This window comes from Lytechinus pictus, chromosome 8, assembly GCF_037042905.1.
Source record: "Lytechinus pictus isolate F3 Inbred chromosome 8, Lp3.0, whole genome shotgun sequence".
Taxonomy (NCBI): Eukaryota; Metazoa; Echinodermata; class Echinoidea; order Temnopleuroida; family Toxopneustidae; genus Lytechinus; species Lytechinus pictus.
The window spans coordinates 5857454-5883767 of record NC_087252.1 but is presented as its reverse complement, the minus strand read 5'-3'; the positions used below and the strand labels follow the sequence as shown (position 1 = coordinate 5883767).

The 26314-nt window shown below is 34.4% G+C and overlaps 1 protein-coding gene across 3 annotated transcripts in view; it reads right to left on the bottom strand.

Moving 5' to 3' along the window:
- Positions 1 to 1913, bottom strand: part of LOC129266476 (cell adhesion molecule DSCAM-like) — a 33826-nt gene extending 31913 nt beyond the window's left edge. For 2 of the 3 annotated variants that reach the window (XM_064103444.1, XM_064103446.1), the window contains exon 1: positions 1597 to 1869. In XM_064103444.1, the coding sequence (XP_063959514.1) occupies positions 1597 to 1681 (85 nt within the window). In that variant the 5' untranslated portion in view covers positions 1682 to 1869. Of the gene's footprint in view, positions 1 to 1596 lie in introns of all 3 variants that reach the window. The other variant, XM_064103445.1, reaches the window with a different exon arrangement.
- Positions 1914 to 26314: the final 24401 nt, after the last annotated feature.

Here is a 26314-nt window from a genome sequence, read left to right as displayed (position 1 = left end):
TTCTCCCGAGGCCCTAGATTTCAAAATGAATACGACCCCCCCCCCTCGTCCGCCTCCCCGAGATTGTATGTATTTACGGAATAATGATTCATTGAAATACATAGACAAATAATTGCTGTAATTTTTAGATAATAATGATAAAATCAAATCAATCGAATCAAAATAAAACGAAATAAAACTCAAATAATCGTGATAAAACTTTAGAGATAGTACAATCCGTATTATTCTTATATTTTTACAGGTTTTTTTTTGTTTATTCGTTTGCTTATTTTTTGCTGTCAAAATCGTTAATTAAAATGTTAAGTTTGTCTAACAGTTTATATTCACTTGAAAAAGTCCAGCAGCATTTAATGAATACTTATATGCATTGTAAATGCATTTAAAAACAAATTTTCATGCTCATGACCAAAAATGACCTTTTTTGTTTCTGCCCTTTTGCCGCCCCCTCTAAACTTGGGAGGCAAGGGACATATAACGTCATTATTCCTAATTTGATAATACTTTCAAACTATTCCGTGTATTCGTTTTAAGATGATGACTAAGGTCGTGTCACAGAGGCCAATGCGAGTTTGTGCAGGTAAACCACTCTTCAAGTTCCTTCCTTTTAATTCCCTTCGATGCCATGCAGCTGTCAGTTGCGGGGGCACTTGTTCTCGGTTTTCAAGAAGACATTATTTGATAATTCATTAGTTACCCGGGTATTTCGTTCATGTAATTAAGTAGTGTCAATTACGGGCCCCTGGAACCTTGGAGAAGTTAAATCAAGTTTTTTTTGTTTAAATATTACCATGTCACCCCTTCCCATGTGCGCATTTTCTCACCTACTCTCTTTCTTTCTATCTCTATCTCTCTCTCTTTGACACGCCCCTCCCCTCGCACCAACCCACACACCCATGAACTTTCCTCTGTGCGTTTTTCTTTACATCCCCCCTTTCCATAAAAAAAATGATACAGCGCATGCATATAAGGTGGCTGATTTACAATGTGTAATATTTGATTTAAAGTTTGCTTACGGGGAAACTTTAATCATCCAATGCCAATCTCAATTTCGATGAAGTGGGAGCCTTTTCCCTGATAACGATCTGACCATTTTGATGATTTGTATTTTTTTTGTATCACACGGAACTATGAGTTTAAGAACGAGTTTTAAGTCATACTTTCTAAGTTTATGAAAAATCGCCAAAGGTCACCTACCTATGTTTTATTGAGAAAACAAATGAAATTGATGGGCTATCAAACCAGGTTGGCTGAGGTATAAATTAAGCATAATTTGCCTTATATCATTAATCCGATTTCAAGATTTAAAATCATGATATCAAGAATTTGTATTTGTTAACAATGCAAAACAATCTGATTATCAAAAAAGAATAGATACGATTCAATGCAAAAAGGGGGTGCCTTTGGCATGTGTGGTACGTCCGCATATCCCCTTTAAGTAGCCAATTCACCTGCATAAAACAACGTATCATTGTTAAAAAAACGATGTGACTTTGGCTGTTTGAACAACTTCTGATGAGCATAACATAAATTATACCTACCGGTATATATTATACCTGCAGTGGATATAGAGAGAAACATACAAGATAGTGTACGTACCTGCTGCATTAAGAGCACAAGCGAGGAGACAAACGGCGATTGGCCATAACATCCGGCATGTTAGTCCTCCAGAAACAACCATCATGGCGATGGGCAGGTTGAATACAGTCCAATAAGATCTAAAAAGTAGCTTTGTTTTGCTCGCTCCTAATTACTCCAATTTGCTTTCATACCTGATGTCTGATTAGTCCTTCCTGAATGCCGCAGAAGTAGCAATGTTGGTGCCTCCAATTCAGTTTAGTTCACTCTCTAACAAATACTCGCTCAAGGAACAACCCTCTCATACTCCACTTCGTGTGCGACAACGCACCGACACCTGTTACTTTCAAATGTGACGTCATGGTAATAACTATCCGGCCTCTAATTTGATTGGTCAAAAGTAGAGTAGGCATGTAGTGGAATTGGCCATGGTGTGGACTTGGACTATCTACTAACAATGTCAAACCAACTTTTTACAACGATCACCAATGTAACCATTATCAAACAGTATTAGTAGTATGGACGTTTGTTTTATTATTCTGCTATTTTAACAATCATGATCGTTGAAGTGCCAATGATGAAAAAACATGAAAAAATAGTGTTCGATCAAAGTATTTATGTTTGCTATTATTATCATTGTTATTGTTATTATTGTCATCACCATTATTATTATCAGTAGTATCATTAGTATTATTTTAGTACTAGTAGTAGCAGTAGTAGTAGTAGTAGTATTAGTAGTAGTAGTAGTAATAGAGGTAGTAGAAGAAGTATATAGAGGAAGAAGTAGTAGTAGTAGTAGTATAGTAGTAGTAGTAGTAGTAGTAGTAATAGAGGTAGTAGAAGAAGTATAGAAAAAGAAGTAGTAGTAGCAGTAGTAGTAGTAGTAGTAGTAGTAGTAGTAGTAGTAGTAGTAGTAGTAGTAATAGTAGTAGAAAAAAAAGTATAGAAGAAGAAGAAGTAGTGGTAGTATTAGTAGTAGTAGTATAGTAGTAGTGGTAGTAGCAGCAGTGGCAGTAGTAGTAGTAATAGTATTGTTTTCATTATCATAGCCATAATTATCATTATTTATTGGTATTTATTATTATTTTAGGGGTGATTTAATGCGTATTTTAATTCATTGTTTCCAGGCGTAGGGCAAAGGGGTAAAAATGTACCTGTAGACTGCCTCACACTCTCAAGTCTACTAAATCAATATTGGCCTATATGTTCTCAGCTTTAGCTACATATTTTTGAATAAATGATTTTGTTTAATTCATGCTATTGCATTTTTTGGGTGTTATTTTTAAGATATTGATTGTGGTTTACTGTTGTGAATGTTGGCGCTATTCATTGTTAGATTTTTTTCGTTTTCATCATCTTTTACCATCGTCATAATCATCGTCTTCATTGTTATAAGTAGTATCGCCATCATCATTATTGTTTGTTAATATCTCTGAATTATCGTGAATACCAAGTCGACAACAGTTACAGTACAAACTTATGTTACTGGGGATTACACATCTCTCGTTAGCTGAGTGTAAAGCGGTTGAGTTATTTCACAAATTAGTCATTGTCAGATTTATATCTCGATAGATATTTGCACCCGACATCAATCCATTCAAGCAGATTATTCGCGTTTGCTGCCATCTATTGGCATTTGGCAGAGAATACAACTGCTTGAGTTCTTAATAGGAAGTTTTCTATTCGGAAACATAGAGACACTATTGTCTCAAACCCTTCATGACAAAGTAGTCTTTTCTTTTCAAGATTCATTTAATATAAACAGCACTTTCGTCCGTGACTCTACACACGACATATTCGTCAGCATCGAATACGGTCCCGCTTCGCCAATTTTCACAAAGACCTCTCGCCTGTGACGTGTAATTTTACGAGCAATTGCAATACATTTTCTATGTTCTAAAATCCGTTCCCGTTGCGTGAACTCGCTAATTATTGTATTAGCATGTGACTTTTTTCCATGAATTGCCAGGCATGTTTTACTCGGTTTCCATGACATATGCTCGGGCGAAAATTGCTCCTATGGACGATCTGCACGCTAAAGGCAAACATAAAACACAGCCTCCAAAACTAAATAAACCCTAATCCTTATCTTCATTATTCTGAATAAATACTTGAGATTAAATGCTATGTTATTTCAATTACAAACCCATCTGAAACAAAAATACACCCTTTTTCCTAACTTTTAATGTGATTTGCTCGACGATATGAAGACGATGGTTGATAATCAACCAAGAGGATAAATACTAAAGTCCCAACTAGCGCCGAGGGTCAAGCCATCACACCATGTAATAGGTCCATGATCACACAGCCTGCTTTTCTTACGTATAAACTAAAACGATTCTGCTGGCAGTATTCTATGTCAATCACTCAGTTGTTCTTTTTTGTTTTTGCACATGCAACATAAAGAGAAAGTTCAATAAACGTGATTTAAAATACATTCATTTTTCGTAAACAAATTTGATTGTGTAGCATCATTCATTTTTTCTAAAATTAACATGTGGACCAAGATGTTTATTTAAATAAACTGTGTAAATGAGCTCAGATTATCAGCGCAACATTTGTTTTTGTATTAAACTGCGGATCTCCGATACAGCGGAGGAATGATACAAGGAAGAAGATGCTAGGCTTCCCACCACGATGTCGGTATTGGATCATTTTTAGAGAGGGTAGTATGCTTTTCAAACAGAAACACCAACGTTGACAGTTTCCCTTTATACATCCCACCCCAGGGCTAAGTTATTGAAAGACAAGATTGATGGAGTAATACTTCGCAGAGAATGTCAGAAATCTATGCCACGAATGCGAATTAGCCAATAAATGAATTATCTTCAGAAAGGGTCATGCCAACTGAAGACGTTTCAATGAAAGCAAATTACTACTTTATTCGGAGAAACCCATGTTTATGTATAGGGCCAGCTCTTGAAAACATGACATTCCATGGATTTTACTACTTTCGGAGGTTTCTTCTACGCTCATTGGCATTTTGCTAAGCGCATCGTTCTTTGAAAGACACCATAAACGGGTCCAGAAAACCGGACACGGCAGAGATTTAATATTACTGTTTTTGTGTTGTCTTATCTATAGCATTATTCAATGTTATTTTCCAGTTGGATGCAGTTCTAAAGTACAAGTATTTGTACAGCTAACTTTGAATTATTTATTATCATTTTTGAATGCCCATTTGCCAAGCTAATGGACGGTTTTATTCATTTTGATCGTCTATCCCAAAAGTTTTAATTAAGTCTACCCTAAATCCCTTCTCCGCCCCCGATTGTCTCTCATATCTTTCCCTCCAGCTATCTATGTATCTCTCTTTGTCTCTTCCCCTATCTCTCTTTCTCTCTCTCTCTACCTATTTATCTATATATCTATCTATCTATCTATCCATCTGTATATCTATCTATCTATCTATCTATCTATCTATCTATCTATCTATCTATCTATCTATCTATCTATCTATCTATATCTCTTCACCTCTCTCTCCCTCCCCTCCTTTCTCTATTTATCTTTCTCTCTATATACATGCGTGTTTTTCTATATCTATTCTTCTATCGTTCTTTGCATGATTAGTGTTTGTATATATTTTATTTTATTATTATCATTTTACACAATTCATTCAGAAAAAACACATTATATAGTCTAAATTTATTTGAATATTTTCCCATTCAGATTAAGGTAACCCCAAATCAAGACCTGTAATTATTATATTTAAATCGAATTGTTTATTCATTAATTTCAATTTTGTTCATTCGGACTTCGGAGTAAATTCTAATGCTGAATAAATGTTATTCCTGGGTGCTACGAGTAACACATCAGTCCATGTGTAATAATTTTCACCATATATTATGATTTACATGTATGAAAAGAGTAAAGAAAAAAAAATGCTATAGACATTCCATACATTGGATATGAATACAGTGACATTGTAAACATGTTATATAGAAACCATAACTGAAGTAAGATGATATAGAAATAGAATAAGACATCAAGGAGACACATCCATCGAATAATACGAAATAAACACTTATTCGTTACCAGGGAGATATACTTTACATACACCACCTCTCTTCATCTTCCATGAATAGTTGGAATGTGATGTCATTAGCCCACCTATTGCATGTGGTATGCATACTGTTTTCATGAAACATTTCTGAAGTCAAATAATTTCGTAATTTCCCCAATGATAATTTCTTTGATAAAAAATCGTCAGGTGTGTTATCTAGTGTAGTAATAGTCTGTTTGTGCATTTTTCATAACTTTTAACCTTTGCTCCCTCGGTAAGAGTTATTATAAAGATATCGAAGGAAGACGACACTTTTCGTTGGCCCTAGACAGTTGCTTATTGAGCAAAAGCAAATCTGCATGGCGTGTGATGGTCTTCGATAAAATATTTGTCGCTTGAAATTTTAGTTCACTTTAGTTCTTATTTATTTCATCTCTAGAAATAATGAGTACATATTTACATCAAATATACACATCAAGTATACAGATAAAGCGAATAAATCTTACAACAATAGCTTAAGATAGATACACAAGATATAGTTCGGCCTGTATAGTCATATATAGAAGAAGTGAAATAGGAGGACTTAAAAAACAATAATGGCCTTGTGAGATAAAGTCTCCTTAACAATCAAATGCTTATATGGAGGCTACTTTGCATATCATAATAAAATCAAATATATATATATATATATATAAACATAGGTGACATAAGTAAGGGGTGAAAGATATATACACAAAATATGATAGTTAACACATGTTTGAAGAGGTCAATATTGTGTGCATAAAAAAGTATCGAAGCTGCTAAATTATACATATTTTGAAGTAAAGTATTGTTTCAAACTTCTTTTAAAGAGGGAGAGATAATTGCATGAGCGAACAAAATTAGGTACAGAGTTCCAGATTAAGGGGAAACTAAAACGTATAGCTTTTTCCTTCCATCCATAAATGATACAAACTACTCATACGTGCATTTTGATATTGTACAGAATTACCAATACAAAACATTTTACTAATCTTATTTGGCAACTTTTGTGTGAAGTAGAAAAACCTTAATAGTTATATTTGATATTGATAAAGATGAAAAATATTCGAAGTATTCATTTTACGAAATGTATAAAACGATACCTTATTTTGATTTTATGAAAATGTAGGAGTTGAAATTAATTTCACTATTTATACTGTTTTTGTATGTCCAATCGTTGAACGCTTTTATTGAAATTTTATCACTCCGTTGAACATTACATTCATTTTCAAAATAACAAATTTGTATCATAAATAGACGATGGTGAAAAATTGTTATTGATATTAAAAAAACATACTCTGTTTGGGTTGTCATTTGTATTATTTTACCATACATATGTGCTATGTGTTATTTTGTAGTGGTTGAAAGATAGTATGTAATACAGATGATTTGATGCAGAAAAGAAAATACAGGTAGAATAAGTATATTTGGCATCCTAGTGAAATGAGAACCAATGCTTTTGGCGGTTCCGAGGTACGCACGCAAACTAAAATGCGCACGCGTTTGCAACGTTTATGCTTTTCCATTGCAAGTGCCCGGCGACGCCACTTTCGCTTCCAAAATCTACATCACTTTTCCAAACGAAAAGCTTAATCACGCATTAGAAAGTGTCCCATATCTTTGGAGTTAACTTTTTGGAATTCCCTGTGAAAAGCTGATAAGACTGCGTATAAATTGACCCTCACACTATTGTGTGAACAATATTAGATTCGAGGAATCGACTTTTCAGAGCATCAGAATGGGGAGTTGGATGAAACTTTCAGTTGTTGCTTTTTTGCTGGCCTTGGTTATTATTACAGAAGCAAGATACTCAAAGAATAACATGGATGTAAGTATATTCTTTAAAGTGCATTTACGATCAATGGTAGGCATACAATAAGGAATCCATATCCTATAAAATGTGATGTATGATTCAAAGATCTATCTTAATGTTATCATAAATTTAAAAAAGTGTGTGTGTGTTTTCAATTTTTTTTACTTTTCATAATTTTAAAATGCACATGTGTCATCGGTTAACAGGGAGAAAGGTGTAGACATAGCGTGAGAGATAGAGGAAGAGGGAGGAGGAGGAGTGAGAGAGAAAAAACAGAGATACAAAAAAGGGAAGACGGAAAGAGTCGGGGAGAGATGTATGCACAATTTGCTAATCATCTTCCTCTCTTACCCACACGGCGAATTTTGATACCTTTGAGAAAAGCACCAACTTCGTTATGAAATAATCTCTATGATATGATAATCGGATTATTAAGCTACTTTCATACCTTTTCAAAATTTTCAATCATTTTAAGATCGTTCGGTTACATTACTACATACATGTACATCGAAAAAAAAAAGCGTTTATATCTCTAGGAAGATAGCAGACGTCATTTCACAAAAAGTACATTTTCCCTGACAAAAAAGAGAATGATTAAATAAATAAAGAAATGTAAATCAGGCTAAGATCTGGAAAAATATCAACATTGGACAGAGGATACAAAAGTTGAATAAAGCATTTTTCCCGTTTTGCTAAATTTCACCCACGCACACACACTTACACCCCAACACACACCCACGCACAAAATAGAATTGATAGATGCAAATATGGAACCCGATGACGTCACACAACTTATCTTAAAGTTTATTTTATTTTCCCTTTCCACAATGTTATTTTTGCTCTCATACATTTATGGGAAATCCAGTACCATCAAATATATATATATATATTTATATATATATATATATATATATATAAATATATATATATATATATATATATACATATATATATGTATATATATATAAACATATATATGTATATCTTAATACAAAGAAATGCAAAATAAAATTGTGACAACATCAGCTTTCGTATACTTGCAGACCATTATAGTGCGCATGAATATTTTTGAAGAATTGGAAACTTTAAAATGGCATACTATTCTAAGAAAACTTCATTTAAAACAAATCAATGTTATGCTTGATTTATTTTCCAAATGGGTGTTTACGTGGTAGTCTGAAATCAACCCTTTACCGCAATTTCTATAAATCTCATTAGTTTGATTGTGCATACATCTTTCTTATCTTCTATTCAATCTGCTTTTAATGAATATTATATATTTTTATATGTTTGTCATTTTGCCTCCGACAAAGATTTTGCTAGGATCAAAAGCTTAGGCCCCCTTTTTGACTTCTTAATTTACTACATTGGCTCTTTTTTATTAGATAAGCAGTTTTCAGCAGCTTCTTTTTGCCTTTAATGAATATCGATACATTTTGGTATTACTCAAATTCAAATTCAAATTAAGTTTTTATTCCAACAGACCATGAAGTATAATACAAATTATTTTCATTGTTTTATGACAACCATTTACAAAACGAATCGTTGTCATAAATACACTATAAGCATATTCAATGACATAAATTATATATCATTATCAATATTATTCAATGCAGTCTAAAATAAAATATGGAGTCTAGTTAATTGTACACAATGCATGTATGGCATTACCTTGTATCTAATTTAAGATACCATCAAACTTGATGGGAAAAACGATTCAGATATAAAAATAAAATACCGCTGTGCTTTTATGCTATCATAAAGTCGGAAGTTTGTGAGAGACAACATCAACATTTAATTTATTTGTGAGAAGTAATTTTTCATTATTGGTCATTAATATTGGTTGACGTAGTAGAATATCACAGACACGAATAGCATGCCTGATTTTAATCGCGAAGGTCTTGAAAGTGCGCTCGCGCTGTTTAATTTGGATGAATTGGTAAATGCTAATATTGCAATCAAGTATCCAAACCAATGCTTCTATTTATTAAGATTCATGTGTGGTCATGGTAGTATTGGCTTGTTACCGCATAGTGGAAGATCATGATATCTAAGATTAACGACCGAAAACATGTTTCTAACTCAATCAATAAATCAAACATTCCCTCTTAAAATGAGACATAAATAGACAACTAATTACATTAATTAATTTATAAATGAATAAAAGCACAAATAGACAAATAAATTATAATACATGAGAAAATGTTAAGCAAACTAAATTTACTTGAATAAACCCCAAATTAATAAGGTAATTACAAAAAAAATATAAGTAAATAAGATTTAAAAATAATAAATGGATGAATGAATGAATGTATGAATGAAATTCAAAATTAATGAATGAAACAATTAATTAATAAAAATTAATTAATCAATCTATTTATTAATTTGTTATCAAATAAATAAATGATTATCAAATGGATCCCTTGAGATATAAAAATTCAAAGATGGTAAGAATGTCGATATGAAAGGGAATTAATGAATCTCGAGCATAATATAGGGGAACAGAAAATAAAAATATAAGGAGAGGGGTGTGATATAATTCACATGCAAGCAAGTAAGGGGCCAGTATGAAAATGACAGAGAAAGAGAGACTCTTGCGGGACAAAAAACAAAAACATTTAAAACTAAAATTTTACCCCTTTAAGGAATTAGTGTGAGTGAGAAAAGCTGCCAACTATACAGTGCGTCCCACAAAAAACGAAACCGAGATTTAGCGATGATTTATCATAACTTAATCATAAATACAATAGAAAAATTATCTACCAATGTAAAGCTTAGAAATTCATCTTTCATCTGATAGTACTTAGATTATTCCTCATTCATGCATGAGTGAGCTAAAACAATTTGAAGAAATGATACCAAAAACTCATTTGGCAGGGGTATCTGAATTTCAAAGAGACAATCACATGCCTAAAAATTTCAATATCTGCTCTCTCTTTTGATACGTTAATCACCGAAAATGGTCAAGAAATAAAAAAGTTATGTTCCCTCGAAACAATGCTTGTATTTCCATAATTTCATTAAATAAACGTGTTTTCACCGGTTTCCCCACAGAAGCTATCGCACGGTTAACAAAAGACTTAATGCATGGCTGATCGTCAACAAAACGGAGTATCGAGTGAGTTTGAACGCTAGCCTGTAAAACATCTTCATGTTATGAAATTATTGAAATTTAAGCCTTATTTCAAATAACCAGAACTTTTTTATTTCTTGCCCATTTTCTGTAATTGAGGTATAAAATTAAAGAGCAGATACTGAACTTTTGAAAATGTGGGTTTTTTTCAACCCAGATACAGCCCACCAAGTGACTTTTTGGTATCCCCTCTTCTAATTGTTTTTGCTCACTCATGCGTGAATAAGAATTAATCTAGGTAATTTCAGATGAAAGAGGAGATTCGAAGCTTTATTGTCTATTGTATTTGTGATTAAGTTATGATAAATCATCGATAAATCTCGGTTTCGTTTTTTTGTGGGACGCACTGTATGTTATCCGTTTGTAGACTTTAAACAGAAGTTCAACCCCACCTCAGACCATGAATCACGTGTTCGACACGCGCCAATCCAATCTGACCATACGCGTTAGACAGGTGGTAGATGACTGCTTCGTAATTCCCCTGCGAGCTAATTCCTAAATTCGAACGAAACGAATAATAAACTAATCGCCAAACCAAAAAGCACATACAAATACTCAAAACAGTTGCTCTTACTTGAAGGTCTCTTCAAGTTTAGAGTAGTCCGACAAACCACATCGATCATCATGATCATTGGTATTAAAGGAATATCTATGAAACTGCTGCTTTCTCCCCCCCCCCCCCATCTCTCTCCCTCTGAGATATAATTTAACGACAAGTTCTTAGACATGGAAGTGTAAACGGCTGGACCATTTGAATCCAAACGTGAATAGCATAAGGGTCCCAAGTTCTGTTTTTGAAGCAGTGTACAAGTTCCTGACATGATAGATACCTGACAAACCCTTTCCCCTGTTAACTTCAAGAATGCTTGGATCACTCTTGTGTTTGGGGAAAATGTCATTATGATTTGTTTTTTGCCCTTTTAAGTAGAAAAGTAAAGAGGATAATATCAACATTCATATTTAATCCTACTTTTATCTAGAAGTTATTATTCACAATGTTCTACCATTTACCTCTGGTTACTCGCCACATTGTAGTCGTACAAACCGTACTGACCACAGACGAAAGATACTGATTGTATGATTTAAATAGCCTGAGCAAGTATTTGAATTTTGCACTAAATAAGAGACGCAGTGCTTTCCAAATATCTATAACTACCAATCGACGCTAATTGTATCAATATTTGTGTTGGTTATCCTGTTATTGAGCTGTCGGCCAGCGAATAAGTAATATATAAATTATCAAAGTGTCGTATACTCGTTTAGTAGTCTAAACCAGACATATTTTTATATGCTCTCGCCATTTTCCTTGATATGATTAAAACGAACTATTATTTTATCATATTTATTCTTCAATTCATCTACCCAATTTTAATTCCCTATTTTGACAAATCGAAACTATATATCGATCAGAAGATTCCTACAACGATATCGACAAATATACCACATGTCAATAATATATAATCTTTAAAAGAAAACCACAATTGAAGAAATACCAACCGATGAAGCAAATTTACAAAACAAAATATATAAAAAAAACAAATCATCATCGAAAGTGAGAACAACATGAACAGTGATACAAATGATAACACTGAAGGTGATGTTGAAAATGACGGTGACTATTGTTGATGGAGATGATGATGATAATGACGACGACAATGACGATGATGATGAAATGTACAATAATATGGAAGAAAATCGGCTTTAATATTTTCAGAAGCGAAATAATATCAATCACCTCCCAAACAAAATAAATGAAACCATTCTCAACTATGAATATCACTAGAAAGAGTCCTTACCTTTAAAAGGATGTCCATATACTTGAATGACAGTACAAACAATATAATATACAGTATAATACCTCGTAAGATATATTATTCTTGCTGTCCGCTTAGTCCTTCTTTCGAATTGGACAGGGCAAAGGGCATTAATCTTCATACCAACGGGCTTTCTGCGGTAGATGTGAAAGTATTATAAGGTCAACGATGACAAGCACTTCTTAATAAAAGGTACTTCATAAATCCTTTGATATGAAGACGAATACGATATGTCATTCAATTAAGCTTTGAATTGGAATGTCTCCGATTACACTTTATGAGTGACTGCTGTGTATTAAAATCATAATGTGATTAGAAATTAATATTAAACAAAATTAGGATGAAGACTGTTTTTTTTTCTATAAAGGTATATTGACGAATTTATTAATACGCCATACCATATACAGACAGGGAATATATCATGAAGGGGAGACTTAGTCTTAAGGATGTTATTTTGTGAAAATAGGAGAAAAGAGTACACTACATGGATTTGGTTCACGTCAGTTTAATGCGTAATAAAGAATAGCAGAACTATAGGTAAATATTATATCGTACAGGAGATGGTCAGAACGCTGAAGGGGGGGGGGGGGACTGAAAAGAGATATAACAAGGGAAATTGGATTAAATAGACGGAGATGATGGATAAGAAGAATTTGGACAGGAAAAGATAGAGAATAAGGGAAAATTTGCACATTTACTTCGAGCAAAAGATTATTAGAGAATGGTGCATTGCTGTGACTTGCTGTGCAAGGACGTTTGGCTGAATAAAAACGTGAAAGAAACACCTGTTTAATAAATCACTACCAAACGTATAATAAACAAGACAGGAGATCGGTTAACACACGTGGGACCAGGCCAGTGAGCCCTGAAAATGTTGATTTTGTCTCAACGTACGCGGCGTAAGGACACTTCAAAGATCCAACTTTCACCTTGAAGTAGGTCAAACGAGCAGGTATTTAAACACACTTGGGATCAAATTTACGTGCGGGTTTACACGTCACGAATACTGCTGGAATTGAAAGACACAAGAGTCAAGACTCTTTCTAGAAACTACCGTTTATTTGAATACTCAATTGAAGGATATATCGATGGGAACACAATTATAAGTCATTGATTGAATATGTATAAGTTCAACGTTTTATGCAGTGCGATAAAGAACAATGAAAGGGATTGTCAAGGTCGTATGGTTGGTTCTTAGTAGGCCTAAGTATGCATTCCTGTTATTGAGCATATCATATGTATAGTAATTATAAATTATAATTATATATATATATATATACAGGAATGAAATAGGGCGCTATTCCTTCCCGCGAATGGCGTTTAAGCTCTGAATATTAAAACAAAATCTCTAAAACTTTAACCTGTTCTAATTTTGATATTTCTTAGATTATAACTCGATTAAGAAGAAAAAGCAAAATGTTGTATGGAAAGAGAAAAACGTCTCGTTTAGGTTTTTTATTCTTTTGACCCCAAAAGAAGGAGAAAACAACAAAGCTTTACCTCTCTTCCCTTTTCTCCTTTTGCTTTTTTCTTTTTCTCCTTTCCCCTTTTTCTTTTCTTTTTGGGAGCGCTTTTTATTTTTTTGGGGGGGAGGCGACCGCCCCCACGGCCCCCTGGCTACGCGCCTGCATAAACGTGACTTTCAACCGCGTGGAAAAAAACCCTTTTGCTTACAAGATTTTGTTCGTGCACTGCATGCCTCAGTAATTACTGCGCTCGAACAAAGTGTTTAGTGGGCAAGGCGGACCGACTTCCTAATTTTTTTATTATTATCTATATAATGAGTAAATATGATTTTTAAACATTGATTTTTTCATGGATCATAATATATCTCGTATTTCCCGCACATCTTGGAAATGAGGGAGGCAAGACCGTTATTAACCAATAATTATGTAAATTAATTTCATGATCCAATACTGTTGGTTTTACGCTTGCTGTAAGATTCAAAGGTCATGGTATGTATTTTAATAGAACAAATAAACTAGATTAATTCTCAAAATCTGTTTTCAATCATATGATCCGTTCTTTGTAAATCAATGGTCCAGGTTTTGAAATGTCTCTTTTTTTCTATCTGAAGTCTTCTTCATGGTCATTAACTGAATTCTTGTTAATAATAATTCCGTATCATATCAAACACTGGAAATATGATATTGCAACTGTTCTTAAAAAAACTAGCCAGTTTTATCAACGGCGCAATAGGGAAAAGATTATTAAATATACCCCTTTTTCATCTAAGATGCTTAATCCACTTCATAATACTTAATGGATTCACGGGTAATCGCAGCGACGCAGTAATGATTTCATACATCATTTAATTTGAGAAAATATGTTTCGTAAATACGAAGTGAAAATTATGTTAATGATGATATACCTATACCAGTTACAATCAAGTTTGTCTAAATGAACCTTGTCCATTATGAAGATTAATAACTTAAAGTGCATAGCTTTTTGTTCGTGTGAATGTGCTCTTCATATATAACATGCATTGTCATGATTGTATACATGAGAGAAAAATAATAATTATCTACGCTCGACATTTTTTCCCATTTTCTCTACCACAAAGCAAAAACTTCCTGTAAAGCATATAATACAAAATAATATAAAACGGAACCTACATAGTCTTTGTGTTCTTGGGGACAGTAAGCAAAATATAGAAAATTATAAAATGAAATAAAAAATATACTCAAGAGCCTTATGTCTTTTCTCCTAATCAAAGACAGGCAAAACTGATATTTTGGGCATATCTGATGGGCCAATAAAGCATATACACACTGCGGAACAAACTTCAAATTCAAAGGGGACCTGTTTACCATGCGTTTACCATAACATAAGTCACATTTGTTCTACGGCGGCCGTGCGGCGAGTCAAAAACAGCCTTTTTATGCATGTTTTATTCAAATTTACATAGTTATATGTACATGTAGCTGGTTCAAAACATGTTAAAATTGCTATTTTCGGCTCGCCGTACAGCCAATGTAGAGCAAATGTGACTGAGGTATACTAAATACTTTGTAACACAGTTACTCTTAAAAAAATGACACTTAACTATTTTATAACGTTAACTAGATTGCATCAAACAAACATTCCGGAAAGTTTATCCTCCATCAGAAACAATTTATAGTAATCTAATATTTTTTGGTAACTTACATTATTGTTTAACAGTGTGGGGTATTGTTTTGTCATTTTGAAAAAAAGAGATATTCTAATACCTTAAGAAACAAATTCTCAATCGTAAGCAATTATTTACGATATTATAATAACCTATCAGGCCCTTTTGATATGCATCATAGGGTGCAAGACAGGTAGGCGTTAGAATCTTAACTGGGACACAAGAATGGCTGACCTTTTTCGTAAGCATATACCTAAGTGTAAAGTGCGTAAAAGGTGGCCCTTTTACCGGCAGGTTGGAATAAAAGCTATATATATTCAGCCTCCACGGAGCCCTTGCCAACCTCGTTTTAATAAACAAGCAAAGAAGTGTATTACCAGTGTGATCCTAATATTGGTGTAACCTTCCGAATATGCAAAGAGTCCATTCAGAGAGTAAATATCCCCCAAGGAACGTTTCAAGGAACGGATATTGATCGGGACGAGAATACCAAGTAAGAATTACACAGTTAGAAAATTTGTCCTTAAAAAGTTCCTGCAGCAGAGTCTCGAGAACACATGTAATCCTACCATATTGCGTAATCTTACAGGAAATTGGTATTTGGCGTATGGAATCTTACAAATTTCCTTAAATAAAACACTCTTTTCCCCTTTTTAAACAGACCTGCTCTGTTAAATTGCAGAAAAAATCCTGTTTTATGAATTTACAGAATGATTCCGTTATAGCTTTCTTTAAAATCAGGGTTTTTTAACAGTGTAGTCAACCCCTCACAGGTTTCTTCCAGATCATCCCTACCAAAATTACATTTTGTATTCGGTCATTAGTGAATAACGTTTGATACTTTAGGAATATGTTTGGTTTGCATTTGAAATATTTTGGTGATTTGAACATTTTAATATTTCATTTTATCTGCATAGATCAAATTAGATAAAAAAATACTCTGATGAATTAATGGGGGATAAGTAAGTTGTTATAACTAAAGCAATTTTGAAAGAAAAGAAAATGATTATACACTTTGTATATAAGATAGAATGACACAATGCACGTGTCTCACCACGAAATTGCCAATTAAAACTAGAACTAGCTTAGAGTTTATATGCAGATTGATGAGATACTATAGATTCGTTGGTACCAACTTTGTCCGTGAGCGTGTCTGCTTGCGAATGTGCAAGGCTGGTGGGAGAGCAGAAATGTGAATGACTAGACATGGTGATATCTCCTTGATTATAGGTATCGACCACTGACTTATCTCTTTGGCTGGACTGGTCATCCAGACCACTGACCTATCTCCTTGGCTGGACTGGTCATCCATGCTCCATGCAGCGCATGCTTGCTCTTAACTAAGGTGGGCGCGGCCCGACAGGTTATCTTGCAGCGCGATGAAAGTTGCTGATAGCCTTCCTCTTTCGTTTTTCGGGCACGGAGACCTATACGACAGGCCACCTTATCCGTCCTTATGACGATTTAAATCTGGTTTAAATTTGTATTTTCACTTGGGGTACTTGTGCCGCCCACCCGCCCCCCTTCAATCATTTCTCACTTTGACAAAATTCATGTCTTTCGTTCAGAGCTTTCTGTTAAGAATGTCTCTTTTTTGAGCTTTTGCAACTTTCTTCTGAAATGCCACTCACGTTCTAAGACACGTCGATTCATCGCATTTGTAATAACGCGTAACACCCATCGAGATTAATATAGGAATCGTTGATCGAGGATATATGTATGGAATCTTTTTAGCGAATTCTCAAAAGATAACATTCCATTGGAAAATGGAATTCATGTTTTGCTATTGGTAATCCTAATTTAAATGCAAATCAAAATCCCTCACGGAAAAAAAAATAACCGATTGAACAAGTGAGAGGAGAATGCTCTGCTCTATAGAAAATGAAAAATAAACATTAACATGAAATACAACACTAATGAAAATACTCCAGAGGGGACTAATGAGAAAAGTGCGACTCTAAAATATCCTTGCAGAAAGGCAGCAATTATTCTTTGAAAAAAAAAAGAAATAATACACCAAAGAGACGTGTTGTTACCTTTGTTAAGGCATCCCAAGTTTAAATGATTATGTGATTATTTCCCGAATCACCAGTATAGTTCCTGCAAAAAAAAAAAAAAAATGTCACATGGTGTGTTTATAGTCAGTTCAAGATGTGTTCACACTGTGGACTACAATGTGTGAAATATCATTTGCACCAGAATGTACCATTTAGCGTTGCGAAGATGCTTCCACATTGTAAGCACTCTCTTCTACCTTAGATATATTAACGCATCTAAATGATCGGTTACACTGCGTTCTTGCCAGTTGGGATACCTTTGTAAAGTGTTACAAACCAATGTCCTGGTGCGACTGTCTGGTCTTTGGGCTAATAAATCGTTAATAGTGCATACAGTTGTGCACTTACCAAGGTTTTTTGAAAAAAGTGTTGCAATCCTGCATTGTGCAAGACCTTTAGGTGTTTATTGTTTAGATGGTGTCGATAGAGGTAATTATTTTTCAGATTTAATCCAAGTTTAATGTGAACGTAATCATCAAGCGACATGATGCTAATACCTTTGTCAATCATAACTTCATGATTGTTTCTTTTTGTGAATCCAAATCTACCCGTCACTAGTGAACCGTTAGAGATAGCATTCGTTCTTTAGCTTGCCTCTGAAAGTAACTCTTACCGTAACGGGCCTTGGATCTTGCAAAATGACATTTTCATCCACAACGTTATTACAAGGAGCATCCTCGGTTATTCATGCACAACAAGTATTACTAAAACCTTGGTCACATTTGATCTACGGCGGCCGTACGGCGAGTCGAAAACAGCCGTTTTATTGATTTTAATTCAAACCACCTATATGTATAGTTGGTACACAAAATGTTAAAACGGCTGTTTTCGACTCGCCGTACGGCCCCCGTAGAACAAATGTGACCAAGGTATTAGAGGACAGTATTCATTCAAGCCAAACACGACGGACCTGAAAGCTACACAGCTATCAGACTCTACGTCATTTTTACTACACCTGGACTGATTAGCCTGGGCATAATCCTCGGGCAATTTCACACTTCGTAACGCCTCTCTTCAAATGAATCTTAAGCAAGCGTGGAATCGTAAACAAGACTGATACCCTCAGCAATTCCATAAGTCCGTCATTCACTTATCCATATTTTTTCTATGTGTCTTTCTCTGTGTAGAAGCAAAAACCATCTCGGCCTTTAGTCAATATTTTGTTTCATGAAAACGCTAATTATGGCATTGTTTGTTCGTTTGTTTTTCTTTCAATCATAAAATACATAACAATATATACATGTAGAGAGATACAAGGAGTATTATATACATACATAATGAAATAAATTATAAACATTGATTAAAAAGAGAAAAAAAATATTAATGATTGAAACATGTTGAGAAAGTTAGAAGATAAAAAACAAAAGATCAAAAGACGGTTGGATAACCCATATTCAGCTGCACCAATTATATGTGCAGCTGGTCTTCCATGGGAACCAAATAAAAGAGAGAGAGACATATGGAGAGGAACATGAGAACAGAAAAGAAAAGACAAAAGAGGGAAAGGAAGGAAGAAAGAAAGGAAAAGGTATATAAAAAAACAAAGAAGGAGAGCAAAGGAAAAAAAAATCACTATCAGTTTGCTTACTCCCACCCCCACCCAACCACCCCCTTCCCCGGAAAAAAAAAGTTATAATAAAATAAACTCTAAAGTCAACATAAGCTCTTGGGATAATTTGTATCTGATATCGGATTATTCTTCAAGCAGATCATATGATTGAAACAATATAAGAAAACTATTTATAATCTAAATTCAAAATTGGCACATCGTAATGAATTAATCATTACTACTAATTCCAGTCGGTGTAGAATAAATCAGAGCACGCTCCACTTATTTCCAATCTGTTGATAGTATGATCACTTTGTGTGAAACGATAAGATCCAAATTTAATTAATACATTTCTAATCCAATCAGTCGCGGACACTTCAACATCTCTACTTAAAGTAAATAGGTCACTAATCTCACTTAGTCATTAAATGTATCCAATGTTTTCTTCGGTTTACTTTTTGTGGAAGTAAGGGAAAGCTTCGGACAGGATGATACTAAAGTCGAGGCATGGTTGACATCAAGACTAATTCAACAGCCTGAAGAAATAGGAGTGGATACGATACGATGCTCTTGTTCTGATGCGGATATTAAGTGGGATTGAGTTTTTGGGAAACCAACAAACCTGGTCGTATTGGTATTTCTAGCTGTGTATCGAAAGCATTTGATTTGGGTATCATCCGCAGAGATGTTCAAGAGTTAGTGACATTTATGCGCTTTCATCTTCTTTTAAAATGCTGCATTCTCCACCTAGGTTTAATTATTCGAAGCTTAAAAGGTGCATGAAAAAAATCGAATGTTACAAATGTATTACAGCGATATGTTAAGCATACAATTATCATAGAGTCAAACCCGTTTGTTTGTATTTAAGCAGAATATTGGAATAATTGAAATCCCGTCGAATATGATATAAATTGAAAGGTACAGAGATGAAATTCGAAGCTCGTTAAACGGAATGCGTAAAAAAGTTGCACCAGCAATTTATTATGCAAAGCCTTAAAAATCTATATTTCCTTTTATTTGTTGTCATCTTCTTTTTTTCATCGAGGAAGTCAGTTCAGGGATTAAAAACAAAGGAAAAAAGGTCATCCCCATATAATTTCATTGCGAAAGCAATATCTTGGGTGTTGAACACCAGATGGTGTCTATAGAGGACCACCCCTTGAAGTGTAAACATGTAAAATTACACCCATTAACACCAAACAGTTAAAAGGGATTGAAATAACACCAAACATCACTGGAGTATAATGACTGCGGATCTCTATGTCTATACACGCTACATAAACCTGGTTGATGTACATGTATATGACATCACCCAAAACAACCACCCTTTTCGCTTACCCATTAAAAAAAACCCTATTAATTATTCTTCGCTATCGAGACTGGAATATTCAATTATCCTGCTAAATCCTATTGCCTTTAAGAACAATTTGATTCTTGTGGACAAAGCTCCCAACATCATAGTTGAGTTTTACCAGTAATGAATGTAAAGTTCCTGATATGAATACTGAAAATATTATCTTGATAGAGCAAATAAAGCGCGTCGCGGTCTAGGGGCTCTGACTCTCGGCTTTCAAACAGGGTTTCGTGGGTTCGAATCCTAGCGATGTCGTGTCTTCCTTCAGAAAGAAATTATCCACACTGTGCTGCACTCGACCCAGGTGAGGTAAATGGATACCAAGCAGGATTAATTCGTTGCATGCCTCGAGCACCGGTGATGGTAGCTCGAGCTATAGTCAGGTAATAATAGCAAACGCTTTGCATCCATAGGGAAAAAGCGTTATATAAATCCAGCTATGATTGTTATTTTTATTTCTTCAGACTTATTCAGTACCTTGTGATTGTTTGCCCACACCACCACCCATCCCCCCCCCCCCAAAAAAAAAGGAGGGAAAAAACCCCTCCCTGTATACCATCATCTATTTGCTTAGAATCACTGACAAATTATTGTTTACAGTTAGACTTTGTTTTTAATTAGACTAAGAAAGTGATAAAACATTTATATTGATAACACAGCAGCAGATTGTAATATGTTATGATCTAGTAATGACCTCTAGTTTTCGAGGAGAATAAGCATGAAAGTATTTTTAAATGACTAAATGAAAAAAATAATAATGTTGCAAAAGTATCAAGGCCAAAATATTAAGCACTAAAGCTTCAATGTTTCTTCACGCTGCGTTTTGCAAAATGGCCTACAGGAAATTGTATACAGTGAAGCTATATACATGCTACATTATGACAAAAATGATTTGTTGCATATTTATATATTTAATTTACCGATGACCTCTACAACGTCTATAAGGGCAGTAGGCCTATATATCCTACGCTTTATATCCTGTTTAAAGCGGTCTCATCACGCTTGACTACCTTAGAAGCATTTACTTTCGACCTGACGTCCAACTTCCCCTTGTCGTTAATCAATTGACTTGTCAGGCAAGATCAATAATTAGAGGCAAAGTAATTATAGTTTAATATGACCCATTAATTAGACTCTGATGTGTAGGATTAATTATACTTCATACCCGGCGGTAATTATCGATGCTATAAAAAGACATCGATTATGGTGCAGACGGCCGATATCACGGCGCGTATTTTGGTATCAGGATGGCTGGATATATATTATTAACTCCAGTAAAATTTCGATTATTGGGCTACTTCACATTGTATTTAGATTATTTGGGGGAGGATATACACTAAACTTGAACTAACAGTTATAATTGTTTCGCCATTATCAACACTACTATTAATAGTAATAGTTGTAATAGGCGTGGTAGTGGTGGTAGAAGTAGTTTTGTTCTTAATAATAGTACCAGTATAGCTGCAGAAGAAGTAATAGTTACAGTAACAGTAATATAAGTTTTAGTAGTAGTAGTAGTAGTAGTAGCAGCAGCAGCAGCAGCAGAAGTAGTAGTAGTTGTAATAGTAGAAGTAGTAGTAGTAGTAGAAGTAGTAGTAGTAGTAATAGTAGTAGTAGTAGTAGTAGTAGTAGTAGAAGAAGAAGAAGTAGTAGTAGTAGTAGTAGTAGTAAAAGTAGTAGTAGTAGTAGTAGTAGAAGTAGAAGTAGTAGTAGTAGTAGTAGTAGTAGAAGTAGTAGTAGTAGTAGTAGAAGAAGTAAAGTAGAAAAAAAGTTGTTATAAAGTAGTAGCAGTCCTAATAGTGAAATAGTTCCATACTTACTATTATAATGTATTATTTCTAAATATAATTCTCTTCCATGTTCAGGCAAGAATTAAAATACTGCTAGCAATTATTCGGAAAATTCAGCGTTCCATAAATAATTTGTGAAGTTCTACCTAATATACTGCAGATAGATTAATGACGAAAGTCTGCCACGACCGAAATATAAAACGTTACTGAAATGAGCGAGGGTTAAGAATAGTACATTATCATTTTGTTTCAATTAAACCAAACGAGTTTGCCTAAGCTGCAATCCTTCATTCACTCTCGATCCATTGTTTGGAATATTAAAACAACCGTTATTAAGTCAAACAGTTTCTATTTTTTAGGAAGAGTGAGCCAGGGCTCATCAAATGCGAGTATTATGTTCACGCGCGCAGAATATCCAATTGGTATGGAGACAAAAATTGTGCGCTGATAATTGAATCAACCAGCGTGCCTTGTTGGGAACCACCAGATACCGTTTCAGCTTTAATTGTATCAATTTGTTTGCATTTCCTGGTCTGTCCTTTGGTAAAAGGCGCCTTATAGGAATAGATTTCCCAGGACTGTTCATCTTATCTGTCCCAGTCATGATTCGTTAACAGATCGCATTTCAAATGTTCCTCCAACTGGAGGAATCATTTCAATTCAATATAAAATTGACGTTATTGTTATGATACAAATACTTCGTAGTAGAAAGAGATGAAGCTAAGTAAAAAAAAAACATATTATTGCTCAGCCCTCTGCAATACACTACAGTCTATTTAGAAGGAATATCATCCAAGTAAAGATATTGTTAGTGATTTCCTTTTATTTTAACCCTTTGGGTGCGACGGACTTCCACAGAACCCCCCCCCAAAAAAGAAAGAAGGGAATACAGAGTATGCGAAGATAAGTAATTATGGAATATTCCATAATTACCCCCACCCTACCCTAGTGTAATGTTCGGTGTTGACATTCATCTTCTCTTACTCTGATTCATCGAGTGATCGTATCAACATAATGATTGAATTAGGAACAAAATGATTTTTAGGTTTTTGAATAAGTAATGAATTATTTTCTCCACTCATCTGCTCACGTCTGATTCTAATAGGGAACTGGGATTCACAGTGTGTTGATATAAAATATTTAGCTTGAATTCAATTGGATTCATTGCATTGGATATTCATCATTATGGGCTTAGCCGATAACTGAGTGGAAGCTCACTTTCCAACAAGCATCACAAAAAGCAGTTTGTTAGACACTTTCCCCGAACTGCATACCCAATTGAAGGGGAAAGTGGAGTTACCCAAAATAATGTTTGAACACAAAATTCGACTTCCCCAAAAACTAATTAGAATCTCATACATCCGACCACTTATGACATTTACACAGTTAAAAGGCAAATAAAACTGTATGAGGCCTGGGACTGCCATAACAAAGGATGCATAAAAGGTTAAGGCCCGAGAAAGCCTGATCGGAAATGTCACCAATTTGGCGGATAATTGCACTTATCAAATACCAACCCGAGAATGACAGGCAGATATGATGGATAAATAGACATCATGGATCCATAATGAACATTATTAGAGGGAGTGATACTGAATGTGCGGGGACAGTGTTTTACCCGGGTTTTTTTTCAATCTGACAACTTGGTTATCATGGTTATGATAATATCAATTTATGAATAATATGATATGAGAGTCTGTGCTGTACATTCCACTTAGTTATTGTTTGATAGTAACGTCACATATTTTGATATTTGTTATCAACTATAAAACGGGATAACGCATCCATTACCGTTGTTTTTATTTGAAAAAGAGAGAAGTTTATACATCTTTTACCATGCTTGTTTCTATAAATACGTTATTTTCCAAAAAAATGCTTTGGTTAGGGTTGTACGTGAATTAATGCCTGGTGTTTGAAAACTGTATCAGTATGCACTGGGGCATTATTAACCATTTCGTGCTTGACTAACTCGATATACCAATACGCGTTAAATATATCAGAGTTGTAGATAGGATAACGCACATTTGTGTCAATTTGAAGAGGTGTCACTGTTGTGTTGAATGCAATTGGTACATGTACATTAAAAAATAATTGTGTATGTTAATTTAGTTTTTTCCTTACTTCTCTCTTTCTTTCTTCCATACAGGCATTCAAGGAACTTATATTCAAGGTAAGACAGTTACTGTATTTCTTTTAGCTACTTTTGCAAATTGTATATATATATATATATATATATATTTGTTTAACAAATGCTTATCTGTTCCTCTTCTTGTCCATTTAGATATGCATGGAAATAATGAACTGTATGATATCAAGTAAACATCAATCCATTCAAGACATTAGTTAATATTTTCATCGCATTCTTCTTTCCAAAAAGAAATGCAATCGAATAAATATGTAAATACATATATTTACAATTGCCAAAATCGTTAAAAAAGTTATAGAAAAATAATTATAATTGAGGAACTTAATGAAGGTTGTAGGAAATATTTTAGGGCCAAGAGCACAATAATTCATATTTCATATTTTTAGTTCTGATAAATGTTTACAGTTTTGATAATTGCCTGGTAATTACATCGCTATCATAAAAGTTCATGAGTTTGTGAATGAACTACATCACAATCCCCATGTGTAAGCTTTTCAATCAAAAAGTTTATGTTCTACCATTATGAAGTGGACCTAAGCTTGATTGGGACACATAATTGGAGCTATTACTTTCCCACTCGGACACGGTGTGCGAAATATATATATATATTTTTAAAGCAGCATCATCTTATAAAAGTTACTTTCTATAAATTCTATTATATCACACAGCAGATGTTATTCGAAACAACAAGATGTAAACAAAAAGAATAGCAGTGGAATAAAGGAGAGAATGAGAGAAATTTCCGAACATGTGTGTGTTTGTGTGTGGGTGTGTGTGTATAATGGGTTGTTCATGAAAGAAAGTACAACATTAACTAACCTCAATTGGACATTCCCCAAGGTTCACTTCGATTTTAGGTCCCACAAGCAATTCTGAAATTAGACAGTTTGGAAGTCGGGTGATAATTGCTAGGGAAGCACAATTACCATAAAGTCGTTAGCATGGATCACTCTCGAGCGATAATCAAATTAGATTGGTCAAAACCAATCACGAGGTCGGTGACGTCGCATGCGACTGGTGATTTCTGATTGCATGTTCGTAGTTGATACGATTCCTGTGTTATTCATTTTCAACTCATTCAAGTTACATAAAGGCTTAGGATCGATATCAAATTTCAAAGCGACTATTCTGATTTGGTGTTCCATAATTTATTAGGGGTTTTGAATTATGAAAGTTCTCCTGTATCAATCTTTTTAGAAGTAATATCAAGTGTTGATAGGCGCACACTTTTCCGAAATTAGCACTCAGGGGTCTTTTTTGAAACATGTAAAATACTAAATTGGATTGTGTTAGTGAGATAAACGCAGAGTGATAAAGTATGATCCCTTTGGGGGATATCCCAAGTCATATATATATATATATCTATGCGCTTCACATATACATGAATTAAATATCTCAACTTATACAATACAGCAGTAAATTGTTTTGTATGTAACTGCGCCTTGCGGCCGGAACATAGTTTACTACCTGAAGAAAACGAATCCGAAACGGCTGTCTGGTTGCGATGTGACACCGGCAATGACTTGGGATATCCCCCCGAAGGGATCCTACTTTATCACTCTGCGTTCATCTCACTAACACAATCCAATTTAGTTTGGAAGGTACCCGCTTAACTCCTGGTGGTTTTTATTTAAATTGTGCGTCAGGTGCTGGCAAGATTTTACTCGCAGTGTATATTTATAAGAGGGTCTGATGACAGAAAGTTAAGCATGTTAAGGCAACGGGAAGTGGCAGCTTCTTAATGAACAAAAGTGAAGAGGAAGGGACGAATATTCTCTATGAATTTCGATGTAAAAGTCCCACAAGTATATACAAAATGGAAAAATAAGGAGGGTACACGTCCTGTAGTTGTATGCATTAGTTGCATCATCTTCGGCTCACAGTGGTCCACTCTTCCCGAAAGACCGAGAAAAAAGGGGTATCACTGGCCCCCTTCAGGATAAAAGAAAC